Genomic DNA, 22014 nt, shown 5'->3' with positions numbered 1-22014 from the left:
ACTGAGAACCTTTATCAAGGGTAATTTGGTAATTGAAGGAAGAGCCAACGGATAGTTACAAATGCGCATTGGACTTTTTGTTTTATGGACCTCCTCAGCTCCATAAGGTTTGCGCGTTCTCAGCGAGTTATTAGCCTTGGCCCAAAATGCAACTTTTTCCAAAAAATTGTGTTTTGGGCTGAACCAAACGCACAAGTTGCTCTAGCTTTTTTGCAGAACGTGCTTTTTGGACTCAAAACGCCCAAACAAACGGGCACTTATTATTTAGGGCAGGCCTTTATGTTAGCCTGGTGCATTTTTCAATCTCATATCACCACCAAAAAATTCCTGCATAGGAGTCTGGATATGAAGTTTTAGGCACTCGTTTCTTACTCTAGAGGCCTTAACATTAAGTTTTTAGCCATTCTTTGCTCAAAGCACAATATGTATCATTCTCAAGAGTCTTGTAGCTTAGTGGCATTGCCTAATCTCCCGGAAGAACCTAGGTTTGAATCCCCTCCCCTACTTTTTATAAGGGGGAAAAAACTCAATAATGACACAAATTACTTGAACGCCTACAAAAGTCTAATGAAACAGAGATAGGAAACATGAACCAAAAAGTGGGAGATTTACAGTGGCAACTCTCCTTTTTCACTAACCAAAAAAATAAATAAAAATTACAGTTTCCTTCACGTTTCACGACAGGAAAGAGGTCTCTTAGAACTCACCAAAGTACATTTATTTATACTGAATTAACAGAAACATAAAACTGGACAACTGGCTCCTGCACGTGGACAGATCACAAACACATTGCCTAAACACTGCATCCAGAGAACCAATTTCCCAGACAGTTCTCTTTGACAAACAACGCCGGGTTCCAGAAAACCAGTTTCTCCAACAGTTCTCTAAGCCAGAGTCATCCATTCATCTTAAAAACAAATAAATGGTACATAAAATCATAAAATAATTTGGAAAATTATCCCTTCAGAAAAGAAAAACTAGATACGAAACCTGCAGTGAGTGCTAGAACATACAGAAACTCACAATCTTCAACCAAAAAATGAAAAATACGTAGAAGATTCCACCTTGCCATGGAAAATATTTCTAGAGGTTCTCACAACTTATTCATGAAACAATTAACTGTAAATTTGGTTATCACACTTTCCTCGTCTAGTGAAATACAAAGTACACTCAAATTAATGTTTTTTTCTGAATTGCCTCAAACCATAATTCTACCATTCTCAAGCATCAACTATAGTAAAATAATATATTTATAAAAAAATATATTTCCTCCAAAATTTTGGTCTTCCATGAACTATAGTACAAATTCCCTTTAAAAGTGACAAGGAAGCCACTATTTCATGCCATCTCCTTTTTCTCCTTCAACAGTTATTTTTGACCACCAAAACTTCAATCCTACAAAAATGGATGCTTCCTTCTTATAATCTTCAAGCAGAAATCAGCCAATAGAAGGCATGCATGCAGATAAAGAAAATGAGATGCTGACTAGCCAGCTAATAAAACATCCTTCAAAGATTAACCACATACCTCGTAAATGCTAGCCCATCAATAAGTAGACAATGACCAAATCAGGATTTGAGCATACTTGATATAAAATGTTCTTACTCAGGGTGTTGGAATTCAAGATCTAATTTCCTTTTCAAATGTGTCCTGTCAGCACTGCAGAAGAAGCCAAAGAAAGAATCAGGAATAACACAACCATTTAAGTACAAGGTTTGCTTTACGTAACAAACATAGACACGTTCTGCATGTTCCGACTTCATGAAAAAGGTGATTCTGAAGCCATATTCCACTTGTTTGTTTAATTAAAAAACATATCCCAGATTTTCCAATTTTGGCATCAGGTAAAAGATGGAGAGGGATTCCAGTAAAGGTATTGTATTATATCAATAAGCACCCAGATAATAGCAGCTATTGAGGGTTCATACCTATTAGGTTTTTTTTTTTTGATAAGTAAGAAGAAAATATTATTAATAAGGGAAAAGCATGAAAATACAAAGGGTTCACGGTAGTGAACAAAAAGACAAAAGCAGCCACTAAGAAAAACTAATAGATGAAAGGAATTCCATAAGGGTAAAACAATCCGAAAAACCCCAACACCGAGACCAATCAAAGAGGGTCCATTGGCACAAATCTAATAACTGAACCACAGTTTTCCCCTTATCCTCAAAAGAACGCCGATTCCGTTCAGTCCAAATAATCCACATTAGACATCCTGGAACCAAATTCCAAATATCGGAGCTATGCTTCCCAAGTCAATGGTACCAACAAAATAATAAGTCCGCTACTAAACCTGGCATGACCCAATCGATCCCAAACAACCGAAGCATATAAGTCCACAAAGAATGAGCTATCGAATAAAAAAGTAACAGATAATCCACAGATTCCTCATTACAACAGCACATACAACAACGATTCGCCAAAGGGCGACTACGAAGCATAAGGTTATGCAAGGTTAGAATCTGACCATGAGCTACTGTCCACATAAAAAATGTCACCCTTTTAGGAACCTTGACTTTCCAAATGCCCTTCCAAGGAAAAGTGGAAGGAGCTGCATTTCGAATCTTATGATAAAAAGGCCGAATGTCAAACTTCCCACTTCCATTAAGACCCCAACGAAGCCTGTCACCCCCATCACCCCTAGGAATCTGGGTTTGGATGAAATGAAGTAGGGAATAAGAAGCCGCTAACTCCCAATCATTGAAATCCCTAAAAAAACTTAAACTCCACACTCTGTTGTTATCACCCACTAAAGGGCTTAACACTTCAGAAACATAAGCTTCTTTATTGGCAGAACACAAAAATAATTAGGGATAAAGAATTTTGAGAGGGACATCCCCATTCCATTTGTCATGCCAAAAAAGAATACTCCATCCCCCACTACAAAAGACAAATGCTTAGCAAAACTTTCCCACCCTTCACTAATACTCCGCCATAAACCACAACCATGAGCCCTTCTGCAAACTCTAGAGCACCAACCCCCTTTCCCCTCCCCATATTTCATGGCTATGACCCTCCGCCATAGATGAGTGATTTCATGGCCATACCTTCAAAGCCATTTCCCTAATAGGACCTAATTAAAAAACGCCAAATTCCGAATTCCCAAACCACCCAACTTGCACGGTAAACAAACCTTTTCCCAAGCCATCAATGGATATTTGAAACACTCAACTGAAGAACCGCACAAAAAATTCCTCTAAATACATTCCAATCTAGTCGCCACAGCTTTAGGGATAGTAAAAAGGGAAAGGTAATAAGTCGGAAGGCTTGAAAGAGTACTTTTCAACAAAGTGAGTCTACCACCCTTTGACAAGTAAAGCCGCTTCCAGCCAGAAAGCTTCTTTTCCAACCTCTCAAGAAACGGATTCCAAATAGCGGCTGTTTTATACAAAGAATCCAGTGGCATACCCAAGTAAATCATAGGCAAACTACCCACCCTGCAACTGAAGAATATTAGCCAATGACTGGATATTGCTCACCTCCCCAATAGGGACAATCTCACTTTTCCCCACATTCACCTTCAAACCAGTAAAAACTTGAAAACAGGTCAAAACCAGCCTAATGGAAAAGATCTGCCCTCTAGAAGCGTCGCAAAAAAGAATAGTATCATCCGCAAATAATAGGTGAGAAATAGATAGCAGTATGATTATTAGGACCCACATGAAAACCCTGAATGAGACCACCTTCCTCAGTTTTCTTCAGGATACGACTTAAAACCCCCATGATCAAAAGAAAGAGGAGGGGAGACAATGGGTCACCTTGTCTTAGACCTCTAGAGCTACCAAAGAAACCAGTAGGAGATCCATTAACCAAAACTGAGAATCGAATGGTAGTGATGCAAGTCTTCAGCCAACGCCTCCATCTACCCCCGAAATCCATCCTCTCCAACAGATAAAACAAGGAGTCCCAATTCACATGATTATAAGCTTTCTCGATGTCTAACTTACACAGCACCCCTGGAGTACAACACTACTGTCTAAACATTCGTTAGCAATAAGCACCGAGTCCAAAATCTGCCTGCCACCATCAAAAGAATTTTGTGACTCCGAAATGAGTTTATCCAACACCAACCTCAATCTGTTAGCCAAAACTTTAGACAATAACTTATACACACTGCCCACTAAGCTAATAGGCCGAAAATCTTTGATATTCAAAGCATTATTCTTCTTGGGAATCAAAGAAAGAAAATAAAACAAAAACACTAAAATTGCACGTTTTCAAGAAATTAACATTTTTAAATCAGATCTCTAAACAGGGTAAAGATTTGTTTCTACCTATCGAACCAACTTCATCCCAATCAGGGATATTCATTCCAAAGACTCCTATTCTTGTGCAGAATCTGGGTTTGCAAAAGTTTTATTGTCAGATTCAAATCACCGAAGTTGAATCCACTTTCATTCTTCAGTTCCAAGTTTATAATCCAGATAATATGGACATAATATGTAGGTAAGTTTTCGGAGGAAAAAAAAAAAATCTTAATATTAAGATTCTAGTGTAAAAATTATTTAAACTTTTTCCATTAATCTACTTTACTTATAAATTTGAAATTTTGGTAATTATCTTGTGTGTGTGTGTGTGTAATTTTTTTTTTTTTATAATCTTAAGCCAATATTTACACATTTTACATTAATCTAGCCTTTTATTGTAAGTTTTTTAAATTTGTTAATTTTGGTTTGTTATGTAGTTGTAATGTATATCTTTTCTACTTTCAGGTAGAAAATTTCACAATGAGTATGAGACCTTAATTTATTACGTAACTAATATGAGTTTAAATTCCAAAGCAACCAGGTCAGTTACAGTTCGTCTTAAATGGTTAATGATAGATTTGGTCTTTTGATACTGTTCAAAACCCCATTACAGGTAGCTTTTGTGTTTAAGGTAATTTTTTTAAAAAGTGGAGAGATGGAGAATGGTAAGAGGATAAAAAAGTGAGAGGATAGAAAATATTTCATTTTTCATCATGTGTGTTTGGTTGGGTGGATGAAAAAATGAAAGGATAGAAAACTAATATAAATCCTTTGTTTGGTTGAGAAGATAAATGAGAAGATGAAAAAGGTAATTTGTAAAAATGTACTCTTATGTCCCTATTACATAGTACATAAGAAGTAATTTGACACATTATAAAAATGACACATCAAAATTATTACCTTAATTTAACTTCTTTCTCTATCAATTCATTTTTATAAATAAAAAATAATGTGGCTAACAAAATTAGTTAAATATTTTTTTTTAAAAGTCAGATTTTAGAATAACTATTAAATAATAAAATAATTTTAAAAAATAAAAGTAGGGGGCAAAATGATGTAGCAGATGAATGTTAGATAGGACAAAAAAAAATGTTTAATAGGAAATGCAAGGAAAAAAAAAATACTAAAATCAAAGTTTGAATAAGACAAAAAAAGGGTGAGCAGGTAGCCGTAGCAAGGGTAAAAATTACTTTAGCTTGATGCACATTTTTCTCCCCGGTTTAGGGAGAAAATTTTTTTGTGAGCCAAGGTGGAAAATACCTCAGACCACCAGTTTTCCACTCCCTTTTCCACTCTCAACCAAACAACAAAAATGATTTTTTCTCCCCACTTTTCTTTCTCCTTTTTTGCATCCTCCTACTTATAACCCCAACCAAACACTACCTTAAATCTAAATACAACTTAAAAAATTATGGCAGGTTTAAAATATTTCGCCATTAATTCAAAAACTAAAACCAAGCAGAAATTATGCTTGTGTTTCTGACTAAGTCACATCTCTCAAATTCCCATGCACAAGATTGGACAAATTATCCTTGATATCTAGCCTATCTCCCATGATGGCCAATTAAGGAAGTTAATAAATGAAGAAGAATATACTCAGGCAAGAGAAAAAAGAGGGGGGCGGGGGGGATGGGGTAGGAGGGTGGATGAGAAGAGTAAGGAACTCCGAACTCAACAGTCTCAACCAAGCTTTTAATGCCAACCAACTGGATCAGCCACATAGATCATTTCATGCCACCCAGCCCATAGATAGAACTTGAACAGGGAAGAAAGAAAGGTGATGCACACCATAGTCTTAAACAAACATATGCGTGTGTGTGTAACTAAAGAGTGCCAGACACCACAGTCTGCACTATTTATGTAACTGTCCAAATGAAGGTTTGCCTTATATTAGGATAAAATAAGCAATATATTTAAAGAATTTAAAAAAAAAAAATTGTTATTGATTTTTTAATGGGCTTGGATAAAGAATGGAGTAAAATTTGCAACATTTGGCCAAATGAGGAAATTTAAATCAAATCTGGCTTAATAACTTTTCCCAATCCATAATTCGTATGCTACAACCAATTTGGAAATTTTAACATGAACATATTTAGAAGCTAGCCCCTCACCTATGGAAACATTCCTACTTTTTTGATGACCTTTAATAAGCTCAACCAATCTAAGTTATAGGTTCTTTGTTTTTTTTTTTTTTTTTTGGTTAACAAGGGTGTCCAAAGCTCTTCAAGCATTTGAGGTATAGTTGTACCAATATGAGGCATAGTTCAATATGTACTAGATTTATTTGTTTTAATTTGTAAGTTGTAATCAGCAAGCAATAATATAACTCTTCATTACCTTCCAGGCTTAATTGCAATAAGATTTGAGAAAAATAACCTAAACAGTGCAATTCAGACAGCCTTTATTCCCCATTATGAATTTTTATTTTTGATAAATCCATTATGCATTTGTTGATCAGTATACCATAACAACTAATTATATTCTTGACAAGAGTTGTATTACCTAATGTATGCCATCAAAGAATTAAAAATTTCTCACCTAATCAAACAATAGCAAACTAGTCTATCATAACTTATTAACTTGATAGAAGGTTTTTAAACCAAAACTAACAAAACCCCTGCCGGCTGTCCCCAAATGAGTAAGGCATGTTGAGCGATCGTACCAGGATCTTTCTACACCTAAGATAAGTGACCCTCAAAATCAGACTTATCAAAAAGTGATCCAAAAATCACCCAAGCAACTCACTTTTACAGCTTCAAAGATTGTATCTTCACATGTCATATGGATTTCCCATTCTTCAAGAAAATAAGAGAAAATTTTATTCCTTGTCAAAAAATTACCTCTAGAAGGGAAAATTTTGAGATTTTCTAAAAACAAATTAGTGCAAATATATTTTTAACTTTCAAGGGTTAATTTTTTCAATTTACATTTTGACCTTAAAGTTAAATGTTTAAATTGGAATCCGAAAAATGGACCAACAAAATGGGACGGGAGAAAAAAAAAGGACTTTTGCGTCCAGAAATATCCTAAAGGCTTTATAATGAATAACCATGTCATGTTATGCTAGCCAATGAGCTCTAGCTAAACTGGTACTTCCTCCCCTTATAAGTGCTGGGTGGGGGTGGTAAAGTAGTTGGTTCAAGACCCACTAGATGTGTGTGTAACTTATCAATAATAATAATAATAAAATGTCGTGTTATGCTTCAATTTCAGCTTTAAAATGTCTCCAAACTATTTTGATCTCCAGAATATTGATACAAGGTTTAAAGTCCATCTTCAAGCATAACTACAGATCATGCACATTTGAGTAACTTACAAAGGTTTAAAACCATTATGAAATAACATCATAATTATTGCTTTTTTACCTGTTAATGGTAGGTCTATTTGGAGGTTTTGCTCCAAAGATAGAAAAATCTATTGACATTGGTACTGGTTCATTCCTGCTTGTATTTTCACCAGCTGCCTGTCTCATTTCACCAACATGATCATCAACCTTACCTACTTGGTATGCATTTCCCTCAAAACCATCACGTTCTGGCATCACTCGCCTGGACTTTCTTGGAGGTGATAAGACAGTAGGGCCATCATGTGAATCTGAGGCCCTAGATTCCCTCTTAGGTGCAGGTCTAGGGAGTTTATCTGGGTTTGTAGGTGGAGGCGCAGATGAAAAGTACCTAAATAGGAAAATATAGATGAGAGCAGAGAACCAAAACTAACCATAGGTCTCCCAATTGAATGGTAAAGAAAAAGTGACACACCGATGCTCTAATGCCTGCTGCACAGATATTCTAGATTTAGGATCATAAGTAAACATCTTTGATAACAGATCTAGGGCATCATCACTAGCCATTGGAAAGAGTGACCGTAAAGTGGGAGAAGGAACGTATTGATACTCCACATAATCAGGAAGGTAGACCATATCAGGCCACTGAGAAGGTGTTGGAGTCCCAAATGCAGCAAAGATTTTTCCCAATTGATCAATGTCACTTGAACCCTATGAAACATTAAAAATCAAGCAGATGTGAGAATCAGAAATACAAGCCTGGATTTCTTTAAATATTGATGGCACATGCAGAGAGTAAAAGCGGACAAGATCAAGCCATGAAAGATATAAAAAGTAATCACTTGAATTAAAGAAGAATAAAATATTTTATAACATAATAATGGAAGTCAGAAAACTCAACACTACTAGCCTAAATCCTAACTAATTGTGGCAGTGGATCCTTTATCAACTAATTGGAGTTGGCCAGATGTATCTTTAACTGTCTAAGCAATTATACTCCACAACTTCATGTTTATCATATGCCTTTTTACTACTTGTACCCCCCCCCCCCCCCCCCCACAATGTTAATTTTAGCCAAATTGACCAGCAAAGTTGCAAATAAAAGAAGTAACAATCATCAGTATGAAAGGAAAATACAGTTCTTTTATATGTAATCAATTCACTACAAAACAAGATACAAATAGGATACAAGAAGATCTCCAAGAGTTACAATCTAAAATTAAAAAGATAAATGAAATCAAAAAAAGAATGGCATTGGATACTGCCTAAAGCAATCATTGAATCATACAGTATGCAAGCCTATTGAAGAATTACTAGTGAATCTAGTACAGTGATCAATTCTGACAACACAAAGACCACATAGTATCTAATCTTCATCCAATACTAGAAAGAGATTGACTATAAGGAAGCAGTTCCTTCAATGTGAACATCAGCTCAAAACACACCCAAAAAAAAAAAAAAATCAGCTCAAAACAACTTGCAAGCAGCACAAACAAACTTATATTTGACAATCCAAACACAATTTGATGTACAATCTTCTCATATTCCCTTTAAAAAAATATATTTTAACAGATAAATAAGAGATATTCAATCATCCAATTTCAAACGATAGTACATGCATGGGAAACACTATCAAAAGATATGAAACTAGCCACAAAGAAATCAGCATAAATGCAAACTACATTATAAGATATGAAACCAAGCCACACATATATTATCACAAAATACTAACAGCATAGATGCTAAAGTAAAAGATCTAAACCAACAAAAAATTTTGCAAGAATCAAAACCACAAGCCAGAACTTATTAGAAAATTTTTTTTGGATAGGTAAAGAACTTGTTAGAATTAGAAAGCATGAAAATTTCAATTTACCTGCAGAAAAGGTCGACGCAGGAGAAGTTCAGCAAATATGCATGCTGCAGCCCAAACATCCACCCCAGAGCCATATTGCTTGGTACCAAACAACAGCTCAGGTGCTCTATACCATCGCGCAAAGACCTATTCATAAGAGTATGGATTTATTACATTAGATTTCAAAATTAGAGGTAAATCACAAAAATGCATAGTTTTTCATCTTTATAGCAGGTAAAAAACTTATAAAACAAGGGCGCCGGGGGGGGGGGGGGGGGGGTGGGGCACGGGGGTTTGGTGATTTAGACATTATAAAACAGATGTTTCAAAATAAATTTTACAAGATCATAGTTCTACTCATCCCTAATATACAACCAAGGAAGCTCATGTCTGAATAAGAGAACTAGTGAAAGCTAGTCTGATGGCAAAATCATATACTAATAAAGTTGTGTCCGACATGTTATGATTGCATCAAGTGGATGTCTTCTCCTTTTTTTTCTTTATATATTTCCTCCTTTTTTCCCCCCTTATGCCATGTGGACAGTCCTTACCCCTTAATTTTATACAAATAAGACATTTGATCCCAAAAGAGTTTCACCACACCATAAAGTAGATTAAACTTTTTAATTCTGCAATTTTTATGAAATCTATACTTATTTTACCTATGAATTTTAGTTAACCCATGCAATGTATGAGCATACTACTAGTGTTCCCACTTCCCAAACAATCAACTCTTTTCTCCCCACAAACTTGATCGTACCAGTGGCATATGCAACAACACTAATAATATTACCCACAACAACAATTATACAATAAAACAACTATCAGCACAATGTCCATAATATAGCAATAAGGAAAAAAGTAATTTAACAAAAAGGGGGGAAAAAGGTCATAACAGTTAATTATAATATCAGTATTAATGCATTATTGTTACTTCGATATTTAAAAAATCTAATAATGTTTTATTAATCACAGCTTTCTTGTCATGTGAAGTTGTGAACACATCAAAAATTTGCTTTGAATCCCTCAAATGAACAAAAGAAGAACACAGCCAACTTTCAAATGAAGAATGTTCAATATTAGAAGCAGGTAAAGTTTGTCATCTACTGCAGCTAACTTCACAATTATTTAAGCACCACACCAAATACGATTTCTTTCAACAAAGGCAGTACCTGAAGGGCTAGTAACAAATTCATCCCAAAAGATCTCAAACTCATGATACTAGAGCTTGAACAATTAAGGAGATCACCACGCAATTATACATTGAGAAGCAAACCTGGTGAGTAAACTTGCGATCTGGGCTCCCAAATATTCGTGCTAAACCAAAATCTGCAAGTTTGAGCTGTCCATTAGATCCTATCAACAAGTTGTTTGGTTTCATATCCCTGTCAAATAGAAGACACACACCTTAGACAAATCCTGCCAAGCGGTAAACAACATTACAAATAAGCTTGTCAACACAAAAACAATACCTATGTAAAACCCATTTCTTGTGGCAAATAGCAAGTCCTTTGAGTGTCATTTGAAGGTATGATTTTATGTCAGCTGGAGATAGAAATATATTCCGGTCACGGATAACAGCTTCGAGGTCTGTCTCCATGAACTCAAACACAAGATGCAAATTACCCTTGTGAGGGAATGCATCGATTAACTCAATTATATTCGGATCTTTGAGCTCTTTAAGAAGTTTAATTTCTCGAAGCGCCGTAAAATTTACCCCTTCCTTTTGCTTCCCAAGCCGAATCTTTTTAATTGCAACTGTCTGTCCTGTCTGCACACTCGATGGTTAAAATTATTCATTATAATAGGTCTACTTCAAAGCCAAATGTATTTTTAACATATTCTCTCTAAAATCCAACCTACACCAAAAACCACTGAGACCATTCAAGTTATAATTGCACATTGCTTACTGAATGTAAAACACTGTCAATGAGCCCCAGCTCAAACAGAAACAAGTTCAAGACTCAATGGCTGCATGCAAAACTTCAGATGAAAATTCGTAAAATAATACAAAACTAAATTCAACCCAACAAGTTAGAAGTTTCAAGTAAACAATTTTGACTGACTAATTGTCAATTCAGCTCCTGAAGAACATATATGTATCCAAAATTGATTATTAAGCCTTCCCCAAATAAATTATTTTTTCTCTCAATCCGGGTTTTTTTTTTTTTTTTTTTGCCCCCACACCCAAAATACAATCTAACTTAAAATTTCAAAACTTAAAAAAAGAAAAAAGAAAATCCAAGCAGCACAAAGCCACAAAATCTCACAAATCTCATTTTCTTGAACTTCTTTCAGCTATCAAACCAAACTTACAGAACTCAAAATTTTCATTTTTCCAAAAAAAAAAAAAAAATCTCAGAAACCAAACAGAGAATGACTAAAATTCTTCAGCACAGACAGTTCTTAAACCTAACAAAAAAAAAAAGAAGAAGAAATTACTAGAGAGAGAAAGTACTACCTTAGTATCAATGGCTTTGAAGACGACTCCATAGGTACCTTCTCCGAGAACTTCGCGCTTCAGATACCTATCGGCAACTTTCTTTGAGAAATCGAGCTCCGTCATTTTTATTTTTATTTTTAAAAAATTATGAGTTTCGAATTTTTTATTTAATTTTTTTATTTTTTTGGTATGTATTTTGGAAAACTAGCTTTGTGGGGCTCAAATTTGAGAACTCTCTAGGTGGATCGTCATTTTCTCGAGAAAACCCGAGAAAGTTAGGGTTCCGATTACGGGCCTTTATAGTGAGAGAAAAAAAGCCGTTGAAGGCTTAGAGAGAGAGAGAGAGAGAGAGAGAGACAGAAGAGTAAAGCTAACGTCTATTGTCTATTTATGGTTTTCTAAGGATATTTTGGTAATAGTGACAACTCTTTGTTCTTATATATATATCCCCTTTTGTTCTTGTTTATTTTGTGATAAATAATTGTCATGGAAAAAAGATTTCTTAAAAAAAAAAATTAAATTAAATAGTGTTCCCATCTCTTCCAATACTTTGCTTGTGTCAACTGTGATTGAATTTTAATACCTTCACATAGATTATATTTATGCATGTTATGTCCATTTATGCACTAATTAATAGCTGAGACTTAAGTAGAGTCTGGGTTTATGTATAGGAAGACATGTGTTTTTAACATTATGAGAAATATTATGTCCATAATATTTTCACAATATATCATATCTGGCAGGTTGTTACATGTGGTTATTAGTAAGGTCGAAAAGTAATTTCAATGATAGGTTCAAATTAGAACCAATAACGACTAATTATCTATGATTTGTTGTTAAAATATTATGAAAATGTTGTGAACATAGCACCACTCTAACATTATTCAATTGCTGACATTTTCAATTAGGATTAACTTCATATATTTACATTTATTTTTAAGGTGTGTAAGAGCATTCACACCAATCTCCTAAAATATTTTATTAAACTAATAAATAAATAAAAACTCTACTTTTACTTGTTTAGCCATTTATTATTTTCATACGCATACATTAGCTTCAATACTTTATCAACATTAAAATTTAATGCAGTAAGAACATATAATCATTACATGTAAAGATGAGATTTTCCTCTTTAAAAACTTTAGTTAATTTAGTGAGACTGATGCACACTTGTTTCGATTAAATTTAGATAAATTTTTGTTGAAATATTAAATTGGTGAGACTGATGTAAATGTTCTAAGGTGTTACCACAAACTATTGGAATTCTAGTATGTTCGAGATCACTTTTTATTTTAATTTCGAACCTCAAATAAGGGTTAAAATTATGTCAAGATCCGTAAACATGAGTTTAAATTTAGTAGTTCGGTTACGCAGAGAAAGTATTAGACACCCATGATGGTTGTCTCAGAATGGTATCTTATATTGACATATTCTTTTTTTCTTTTTCTTTTTTTGATGGGTATATTGACATATTCTTATACTATACACAAGGACAAATAAAATTGACCTATGAGCATTTAGCTTTCCAGCCGCAATGCTCCATCATGTCATGTCTAAAGCAAGAATGATGTAAATGGCTGACAAATGGTTTTATTGGAGTGTGTAGGTTTAAAACACATGTAACTGAATTGAGAGTATGATTTTAGATATAACAAAAAAAAAAAAAAATTATATGTGTGTAGTGCGGCCGACTATTATTCATTTGTTGAGGATCTATAAATAACTCTAAGAATTTAGGATTAAAACTTGGTTGTTGTTATTGTTGTTTGTATGTTTAAAACCTTGAAAAAAAATATAGTTTGAGGATTTGGAAACCATTTTGAAAATAGTTGATAAATTGCAATTTAGCATAGGTACATACCGGCAACCCCAATATAACCTAAAAGGACAATGTGCCTAATTCATCATCTGGATCTCATTGTCTCTAGTGGACCAGAAGTAATGTGATTTGTTTTTTTTTTTTTTTTTTGAGAAACAAGTAATGTGATTTGTTGGTTGGTGAGGATAGGGGTCTAAGAAAACATTGGAAAAAGTGCATTATGTAGCCTCTATATTGTTTTGCTATATAACTAATGTCTAGGAGTTAATTGTTCAAACTGAAAGTTCAAAAACCAAATTTACACTAACCTCAAAGTTCATGGATAATATTTGTAAAATTCCTCTCTTTTTTTCCCCTCTCAATAGCTAAGATGTAAAATTGATTCTTAACACAGTTTGTATATGAAACTGATTCTTAATCTTTTTCTTCACATACAGAATCAATGTAATAAAAGGCTAAAAACTCAATCATTTTAGGCTTTAGACGAACTGCATCAAAATTAGTTCAACTCTCAAAACCAGTTAAGAGTTGAACTAATTTAATTTAGCCAATCGTTGCAAAAACACAAAACTTAGCTAACGTCTGAATAATAAAGTAAGTTTTAAATTTGTTTAGTTTCAAACATATAAAATCAATTCTTAATATATTACATTTGTGTTAATTTTAAGGTAGTATAAAATATTAATATCCAAAAAAAGTATAAACACGATTGTGCTATGGTGTGAAGAACCAAAATAATCAATCCTATTGAAAACCAAAGGATGTTTGATAAATCACAAAACTGTTTAAGCTACATTTTAAAACTAATCCTATGTAAAAATGAATTAAACTTGTAAAAGATGGCTTTATATTTGTTTGAAACACATGGTAATTAATCAAGTAGCGTTTTATGAAAGTGTTCTAACTATTTTTTAATTCAATTATTAGAAGTGGGGAAGAGGAATTTGAATATGATTTTTCTCATAAAGGATATCAAATTAATAAAATAAGTTTTAAACTTGTTTAATTATTGGTCAAACATATATCCTCATCATTCTTTATAGCACAAACACAACATAGAAAGAAACATCCATATTAAGTACTTACAGAAACACATTTTATTCTCTCTCTCTCTCTATATATATAAGTACGTTAAAAGGAAATTATATGCATCATGTTATGCCAACACGATACAAGCCAACTCTCCAACCAGAAGCCTTCTTACCAGTCATTGTCAAACTGCAAAAAGGTGCAAATGCAAACTTTAATTAGTTATATATATCTATATGACTGTAAGTAATAATAGATGAATATGCAACTTACAAACAAATTAACGATTGCATTGAATGGATGATGTAGCTAGGACTGTGAACTGAAGACTCTGTGATCACTGAAATACTGCAGTACTTACTCTAATGAAAGATGGTCTTTTTGTAAAATCTTAATCAGTACTTTGGGTAAAGATAGATTTTCATTAACAATCTCTAATACCTCTTTGCGAAATTTTCAGAATTACATGTTCTACTTAAAAATAATAGGTTATAAATTACACTTTCCACCACTAATGCTAATAGTACAAAAAAGGTTTAAAGATTATAACAAAAAAGTTTTTTTTTTTTTTAAATTATATATATATATATATAAATTTGTATTCAAGTTACACTTGGTGTAACATTGCTTAGTTACACCACTCAATTTTTTTTAATTGGATACGAATATTGACAAATCCATCGTTAGATTATATTATCTTCATACATTCTCCATACTTGCAAATTTCAAGGTGATAAAAAATTAATAGCCATGTCATTAATCAATTATTAAAATTCAAATTTTTGTAGTTTAAAATAATGCATAAAATATGAGTTTATGGATCAAATGGTAAATAACATCCGATTAATATGAAAATTGGCATGTATGTTAATAACACATAGAACATGTAATTCAACAGTTGAATTTTCAAAATATTAATTTAATAACAAATTATTGAATGGTGTAACATTGTTTAAAGTTACACCTATATATGTATATATTAGAGCCCAACAAAATGAACACTATTTTGTCAATTTATAAACCACCTAGCTTGACTCAAATATTAAAGAGAATAAGTTCATCATGATGACATTGAAGTACCATAGTCGGGGAGTTGGAGACTGAAATCTTGAAGGTTGGGCTGAGTAGGCTGTAGACGATATGGATTAAAGAGTGGAGGCAAGGTTGCCTGAGTAAGAACACTACTAGGTTGCTCTTCCCCAGAGAATGGGAATGATTCTAATACGTGTCGACGATCCTCAGTCTTATGTACCACGGTCATTTGCTGATGTTGATCCAATTCTGCCTGATGATCCAAAGCTACCTGATTCTCCTTAAGCTGATTCTGCAATGATAAAGAATTAAAACAATTTTAGTCTTTATTAGTTTCATCATGTCTGCTAGTAGTAAGCTTAAAAAACAAGAGCTGCCATTGTAAAAATGTTTTTGGCTCTAGTACTAATTGATTGAGAGAATGATGGATTTCTTGCCAAATCCATGCGCGGGGGCCATGCATGATACAACTAAGTAGCATTCAACTCTATATAAGCTCATATAAGAATTACACTCACCAGATGGTACAAATTTTCATTTTCATCGTGAAGCATTTTCCCCTAAATGTGAACAAGAAGGATTATTAATGTTTAGATATAACAGAAGGTAATGAGATGACAAAGGTTCAATAATAATAATAATAATGGTACGTGTGTGTATGAGAGAGAGAGAGAGAGAGATGATTTTACAGATTGCACAATTTACCTTCCTTCGAAGATTGTCAGTCTGTTGTTGTAAGAGCTCGAACTGTAATTTCCAGTATGAAAAAAAAAAAAAAAAAAGATTATGTCAAACACACTCACTAATATTAGCCAACTTTCTCAAACTTATATTAGGCAACACTTTCATGTATAATTTTAACACAATTAGAACTTAATAACTTCCATAATGAATGTTAAGCAATAAAATGATGTGATTCAAATTGTCTCTATATATATATATATATATATATTTGCTAATTAAGCCCATAAGAATATTTAAAAACACTATACCATTCTTTCTCGAACTTTGTTGACTGAGTTTTCCAGCTTTTGCTCAAGTTCATGTAAATCTCCAAATTGTACAGAATTCAAGTCCTCACCAGTGTAACGTTGCAAACTCAATTCAAGACTCAGGGTTTCTCTTTGCATCCTTTTCAACTCACCATGAATCTGCTCCTACACGTAGTAAAGAGACAAACCTAAGAACCTTAACGTAGTTTAGTCATGTTTATAATCTATTACAACTGGGATGCGATGTACGTACCAGCTGGTCATTGCTTTCTGGAATTTGATCAGTCCCTGTTGCAATCTTGTACCTTCTTATGATATGTTCCATTCTGTAGTAATAGAAATAAAACATTGATCTTGAATATTTATAATAATAATAAAAAAAAAAATTGATCTTGAATATAATTGTATTATGGGTTGGTTGGGGAAAAAACCCATTAACATGGAAATATGGCAATATCTGAAAACAATTTTCCACGAGAAATATTTTGACATCAGATGTCTTAAGGGAATCAATAAAATATCAAAATACATTCTAGATAGCAGTAATCAAATGAAAGCCCTGCACTTTGTCTCACTCTTAACAAATTAGAGTCTAAAATCTATTGATTTAGAAATTATCATTACTGAAATGGATGCAATAGAGGACATAGAGCTATATCTAATTTACTGAATGATTCTAGGTCGCTACATTTTGTAAGCTACATTACTTTCGCTCTTTCCTTTTCTCTACAAATTTATTATTTTCTTTTATTATTTTAATATGGTATTAGAGCCAAGTTTCTATAATTTTCAATAGGGTTCAAGTAGCCCACCATCAAGCATCACTCGGCTCAGTCACTACTAACCATCGTACGGGCTAGCAAAACTAACTAAAGCTTGGACTAGTCACTGTTAGCTATTGTCCCAAAATATCTTTCACAATCTACTTTTCTCTATAGATAGGGCACTTTATAACTTTCTTTTCACGCGTACGTGTGTAGATTCTAATTTTGCGATTCCTTCTCCCATTTAAGGCTTCCAAGTCACACAAATTGGGCTGTCACTCATTTGTGCTTATGCTTCATCTCTGTCACTCACTCCCATGCATCACCACGACTTCTTTATCCATCAACGTTCCTCCGGCCATAAGTGTGGCATCTCTAACCATAGCAACCACTCCTTGTTCACTAGTACAACCATTCTCAGGCCCTTGTAGTCGACATTCATAAGTCGTCTTTGTCCATTGCCATCATCATAATTGCTCTCAATTCATTCTACATTTTTATCTGGCCTATTCTTTGTCGATTTGGTCCATTTTACATCTAATTCTGTCATTTGCCTTCATGGTTTCATTCATTAGATTACAATTCCAAACTTAAGATTCCACCATAAGTTTGAAGGAGATGTTAGTATATGCACATGTTTTATATGACTTAGTATATTTGCCCTCTATGTTTTACTTTGTACCTAATTAAGTCATAGCCCTTTTATTATGACATGAATCAAGGGTAACTGATATGTCTTGATTAAGACATAATCAATAGCCCCTATAGGTCAATCATTGTGTGTATATATACTCTATATTGAGTTCTTATAATACATGTACAATACAAAATAGTAAAACTAGATTGAACCATGTAAGCCTTTAATTCTGCTCTCTCCTTCTCTCTCTAAATATTTATTTTCTTCTTTATATTTGACCTTTTAAAAAGAAGTATATTAAGGAAAAAAGTTGTGGAAGAAATAAGTACAGGAGATCAATTCTTATATCATACTATAAAGTCCTTAGTTGAACCAATAATATCATAAATCTTAGTTCAATTCCACAAACAAATACTAATCTTTCTAGATTCTTAAAAAAAATTCTAATCTTTCTAGTGACGAGTAAGAATAGAAATCTTCTATTTTATTTTAGATGTTCCACTTTATATTTTACCAATCACAATTTGTTATATGTTCATTTCACTTTTCTTATAATATAATCAAAAATTTTTGATTTTTTTTTTGTTTTTGTATTTTAATTTTTTTTAAATAGACACATGACACATTAGAGTTAGTGGAGTATAAAATGACCCATTAAAAGTTGGATGAATCATATTTATTGGACAAATAATAATGATAACTATTATCTTCACAACAACAATGGTTATATCAAAATTCAAAAGTCATCCCTGCATACCCTTGATGTGTTAGTCACTTCATAAGTATAAGTGCTTGTGGGATGTGGGAATAACGGCTGTGGTTCAAATTTTCAGAAGGAAATTTCACACATATATACACTTAAATTAGATTATAATAGAAATTTTATCTGGTATTTAAAAAAAAAAAAAAAAAAATTCAAAAGTCATATACCACACTTTCTCAAGGTCCCAAATAAAGATTACCTTTTACCAATACTGATCCTAACATGGTCGCTCTCTGATGTAAGTTGGAATATATTGTGTCATTATTAAAGCCACTTGGTTTCACAAGAAGCTTGACACGTGGAAATTAAATTGAAAGAACAATAAAGAGAAAAGAACTTATCTGAACCACAAAAGATGGACCTATTTTCTTTTCGGTGCTAGATTCTAATCCTGATTTCAAGAGCTGCTCTTGCCTACGTAATCTATATATATATATATATATATATATATATATGCGTAAAAAAAAATTGAATAATATTTTAATTTGATGATAAAAGGCTATCATTAGGGGTATACGCTATAATTTAAAATTCTTTCTAAAAAATATATATATTATGTAAAAAAGATTTTTTTTTCTTAAAAAAAAGAAAAGAAAAGAAAAAGAAAAGGGTTCTTTCCATATTTTACACAAAAATGAGTCTGCATGCAGCATGTACCGAATCATAAATCCTCGCACATTCTGCTTTTTTATTTTATAGAAATTATCTAAAATACTAATTGTAGTGAGCATAAATGTAGGCCAATATTTTTTCCCCAAGAAATATATATTACTACAACAACAATTAAACCTAGTCCCCATTTTTTTGGGGCTGGCTATAACTCTCTACATTTTAACTTAAGTTATCTACTAAAATATATATATATATATATCTCTAAGTTAATTTACCCAATTAATTAAAATTCCATGGAACATAGAAATCTGATCATGTTATAACAGTACAAAATTACAAGTCAAGAAGATCGATACAGAAGTCAGAAAAATATATCCAACTGTGGTAGAGATCTGAAACGACTAATTAAACTTTGAGATCATGAATTCATAATCATCATGTATTTGCCTCAGGCAAAAGTAACATGTTATAAAAATACCGGAACCAAAAAAGCATGGAGCAGCTTAGCTAGGCTAGGTCAAGGCAATCATCAGCTGGTCAAATTATAACTGTAAAACTGACAAAATAATGGCATGGAGAGAGAGAGACGAACCAGACCAAGTTGATGAACTGAGAAAACCCTAGCCTTAACATTTAGGAAAAACAGCTAAAGAGACCAAAGCCAAAACTTTTATCAAAAGAAAAGACAAGATGTGAAGTGCATGGTTTCAAACATGATAGAAAATTATAAATTCAGAATCTCATAAGCAAATACACAGAAAAAATATCCCATTTTGAAGATCAACAAAACCTGCAATATTATTCACTTTGAGATACTATAAACAAAAAAGAACAAAAACCATAAAAACAAAACTAGCAAAACAAGAAATGAAGCAAGAAACATTAAAAATATAAGATTTAAAGGTTTACCCAGATGCGTCACTGCAGTACTCATACAACTTTCCAGAGCTTGAGAAGACCATGATTCCAATTTGGGCATCACACAGCACAGAAAGTTCATGGGTTTTCTTAAACAACCCTACTCTTCGTTTTGCAAAGGTGACTTGTCTTGTGGTTCGGTTCTCTATCCTTGAGATTGACACCCTTCTCCGTCCCATTTTCCTTGTTAGAGAAAGCAGAAAAAAAAGGGGATTTTTATCCTTTTAATGCTCAAATTCCTGGTTCACAAAAAAGATAAAGTAATCAATCAATTAGTTCTAAAATGCCACTAGGAATAACAAGCATACATGTTACATTTTTGTGGAACAAATTTGCTATATATATTACTTTGATGCTTTTTCTTCTTTTCCCCTCCTATGAAAGTTAATCAAAGGCCTAGTAGAATGAAGGAATTGTGATCAAACCATGTGAACACATAGTTCTAAAAACCCTAATGGTGACATATATTAGCAATTTTTGCAGTATGTAAAATTGAGAGAGAGAGAGAGTGAGTGAGTGAGTGTGTGTTGAATAAAGGAAAAGAAAGCAATGCTAAGGGTTAGTACCTTTCTTTCTTCCTTTGCTTTTTGGATGTTTGGCTTGAAGCGTGTAGCTTGAACAGACCAACCCAATACTATATAGGTGACATTCCTTCCAAATGGTCCATCTTTTTGTATAATATTACAGAAATATCTATCTTACAAGAATCAAGTAGTCTCTCTTTTAGTGTGTGTGTGACTGTGTGTGTTATAGAGAGAAATGCTTGTGCTTGCAAAAATGTTCATCACATGTACATGTGATGTTAATTTGTCTTAATTTGTTCAAGTATTAATTGTGTGATTACTGGAATGAAAAATTCCACACGTAATTTTGACCAAGTCATAGGTCATATATTGACCTATGAAGTTTGATATAAGACTAAACAATTCACTAAAGAGTTGATTAGAACTGTAAAAGAAATTAAATCACAGCAGAATTAATGAAAGTACATGTATTCAGACAAAATTTACAAGCATTAAGTACCTATTTGTTTTATTATTTTTTGACAAGGAAGTACTTGCTTTGGTGAATATATATGTATGGTTCTTATTTCTTAAGATGATTATAAGACTTGCAATTTCTTTTATTTATTTATTTTTTTCCAACAAAAAAAAGTACTTTATTTATCAGAAATGGTACGTGAAGTTATATAAAAGCTGCTTTCTTTCTATATGGTAAAAATCTGAAATCTTTAGGGAGCAAATAGGTGTTGTAGATTGCAATGGTTATTGGTTCTATTAGTCTCCATGGTTTTAGTTCTTTTTTTTGGTCTGATATATTATGAATATCTTGGCATTTCTGTAATTTCCTGTAAATATCATATCAGTACTTGCATATAAAAGTATTATTCCTTCACTGTCTTCCAATGAAAATAGGAACAAAAAGTGTTTATGACATATCATGACTGTAAACCACCACACCCTTTGGACCACTCTATCTTTGCCAACCTAGCGACCTACCCTTATTAGAGGTTTCCAAATTGGGAAATGGTAGAAAATCTAGGTACAGTACCAATTCTACTGTTCCTCAAATTCCCCAATTCAAAATTCCTAGCCACACGCAAGAATTGACAAAGCATATACC

General features: G+C 33.0%; 2 protein-coding genes across 3 annotated transcripts; both read right to left on the bottom strand.

Moving 5' to 3' along the window:
• Positions 1-588: 588 nt before the first annotated feature.
• On the bottom strand, positions 589-12180 carry LOC126705436 (cyclin-dependent kinase D-3-like). 2 transcript variants are annotated; one of them, XM_050404457.1, is made up of 8 exons: positions 11844-12180; positions 10855-11153; positions 10659-10767; positions 9404-9529; positions 8006-8241; positions 7613-7921; positions 1528-1659; positions 589-907 (listed from the first exon to the last, which is right to left on the bottom strand). In XM_050404457.1, the coding sequence occupies exons 1-7, from the start codon at positions 11946-11948 to the stop codon at positions 1602-1604; spliced, it is 1242 nt and encodes a 413-aa protein (XP_050260414.1). In that variant the 5' UTR covers positions 11949-12180; the 3' UTR covers positions 589-907; positions 1528-1601. The 2 variants fall into 2 exon arrangements, with proteins under 2 accessions (XP_050260414.1, XP_050260413.1); XM_050404456.1 differs by lacking the exon at positions 589-907 and adding an exon at positions 1048-1395.
• A 3553-nt stretch (positions 12181-15733) lies between these two features.
• On the bottom strand, positions 15734-20620 carry LOC126704746 (MADS-box protein defh21). The gene is made up of 6 exons (XM_050403759.1): positions 20383-20620; positions 16951-17023; positions 16698-16862; positions 16411-16452; positions 16224-16265; positions 15734-15991 (listed from the first exon to the last, which is right to left on the bottom strand). Exons 1-6 carry the CDS (start codon positions 20568-20570, stop codon positions 15734-15736), a joined length of 768 nt encoding a protein of 255 aa, XP_050259716.1. The 5' UTR covers positions 20571-20620.
• Between the last annotated feature and the right edge of the window lie 1394 nt (positions 20621-22014).

Source organism: Quercus robur, chromosome 11 (genome assembly GCF_932294415.1).
Source record: "Quercus robur chromosome 11, dhQueRobu3.1, whole genome shotgun sequence".
In the NCBI taxonomy this organism is placed as follows: domain Eukaryota; kingdom Viridiplantae; phylum Streptophyta; class Magnoliopsida; order Fagales; family Fagaceae; genus Quercus; species Quercus robur.
The sequence above is the reverse complement of the archived record's forward strand: the minus strand, read 5'-3'. Positions and strand labels throughout refer to the sequence as shown.

What these genes read in the sequence shown, in the direction of transcription:
- LOC126705436 (XM_050404457.1), bottom strand. Translation starts at nt 11,948, where the DNA reads ATGACGGAGCTCGATTTCTCAAAGAAAGTTGCCGATAGGTATCTGAAG. An exon ending in CAGCAGGCATTAGAGCATCG is followed by an intron (nt 7,922 to 8,005) that starts GTGTGTCACTTT and finishes TTTCCTATTTAG; the next exon opens with GTACTTTTCATCTGCGCCTC. An exon ending in AATAGACCTACCATTAACAG is followed by an intron (nt 1,660 to 7,612) that starts GTAAAAAAGCAA and finishes CTTCTTCTGCAG; the next exon opens with TGCTGACAGGACACATTTGA.
- LOC126704746 (XM_050403759.1), bottom strand. Translation starts at nt 20,570, where the DNA reads ATGGGACGGAGAAGGGTGTCAATCTCAAGGATAGAGAACCGAACCACA. An exon ending in TACTGCAGTGACGCATCTGG is followed by an intron (nt 17,024 to 20,382) that starts GTAAACCTTTAA and finishes CTATTACTACAG; the next exon opens with AATGGAACATATCATAAGAA. An exon ending in CAGAAAGCAATGACCAGCTG is followed by an intron (nt 16,863 to 16,950) that starts GTACGTACATCG and finishes TACTACGTGTAG; the next exon opens with GAGCAGATTCATGGTGAGTT.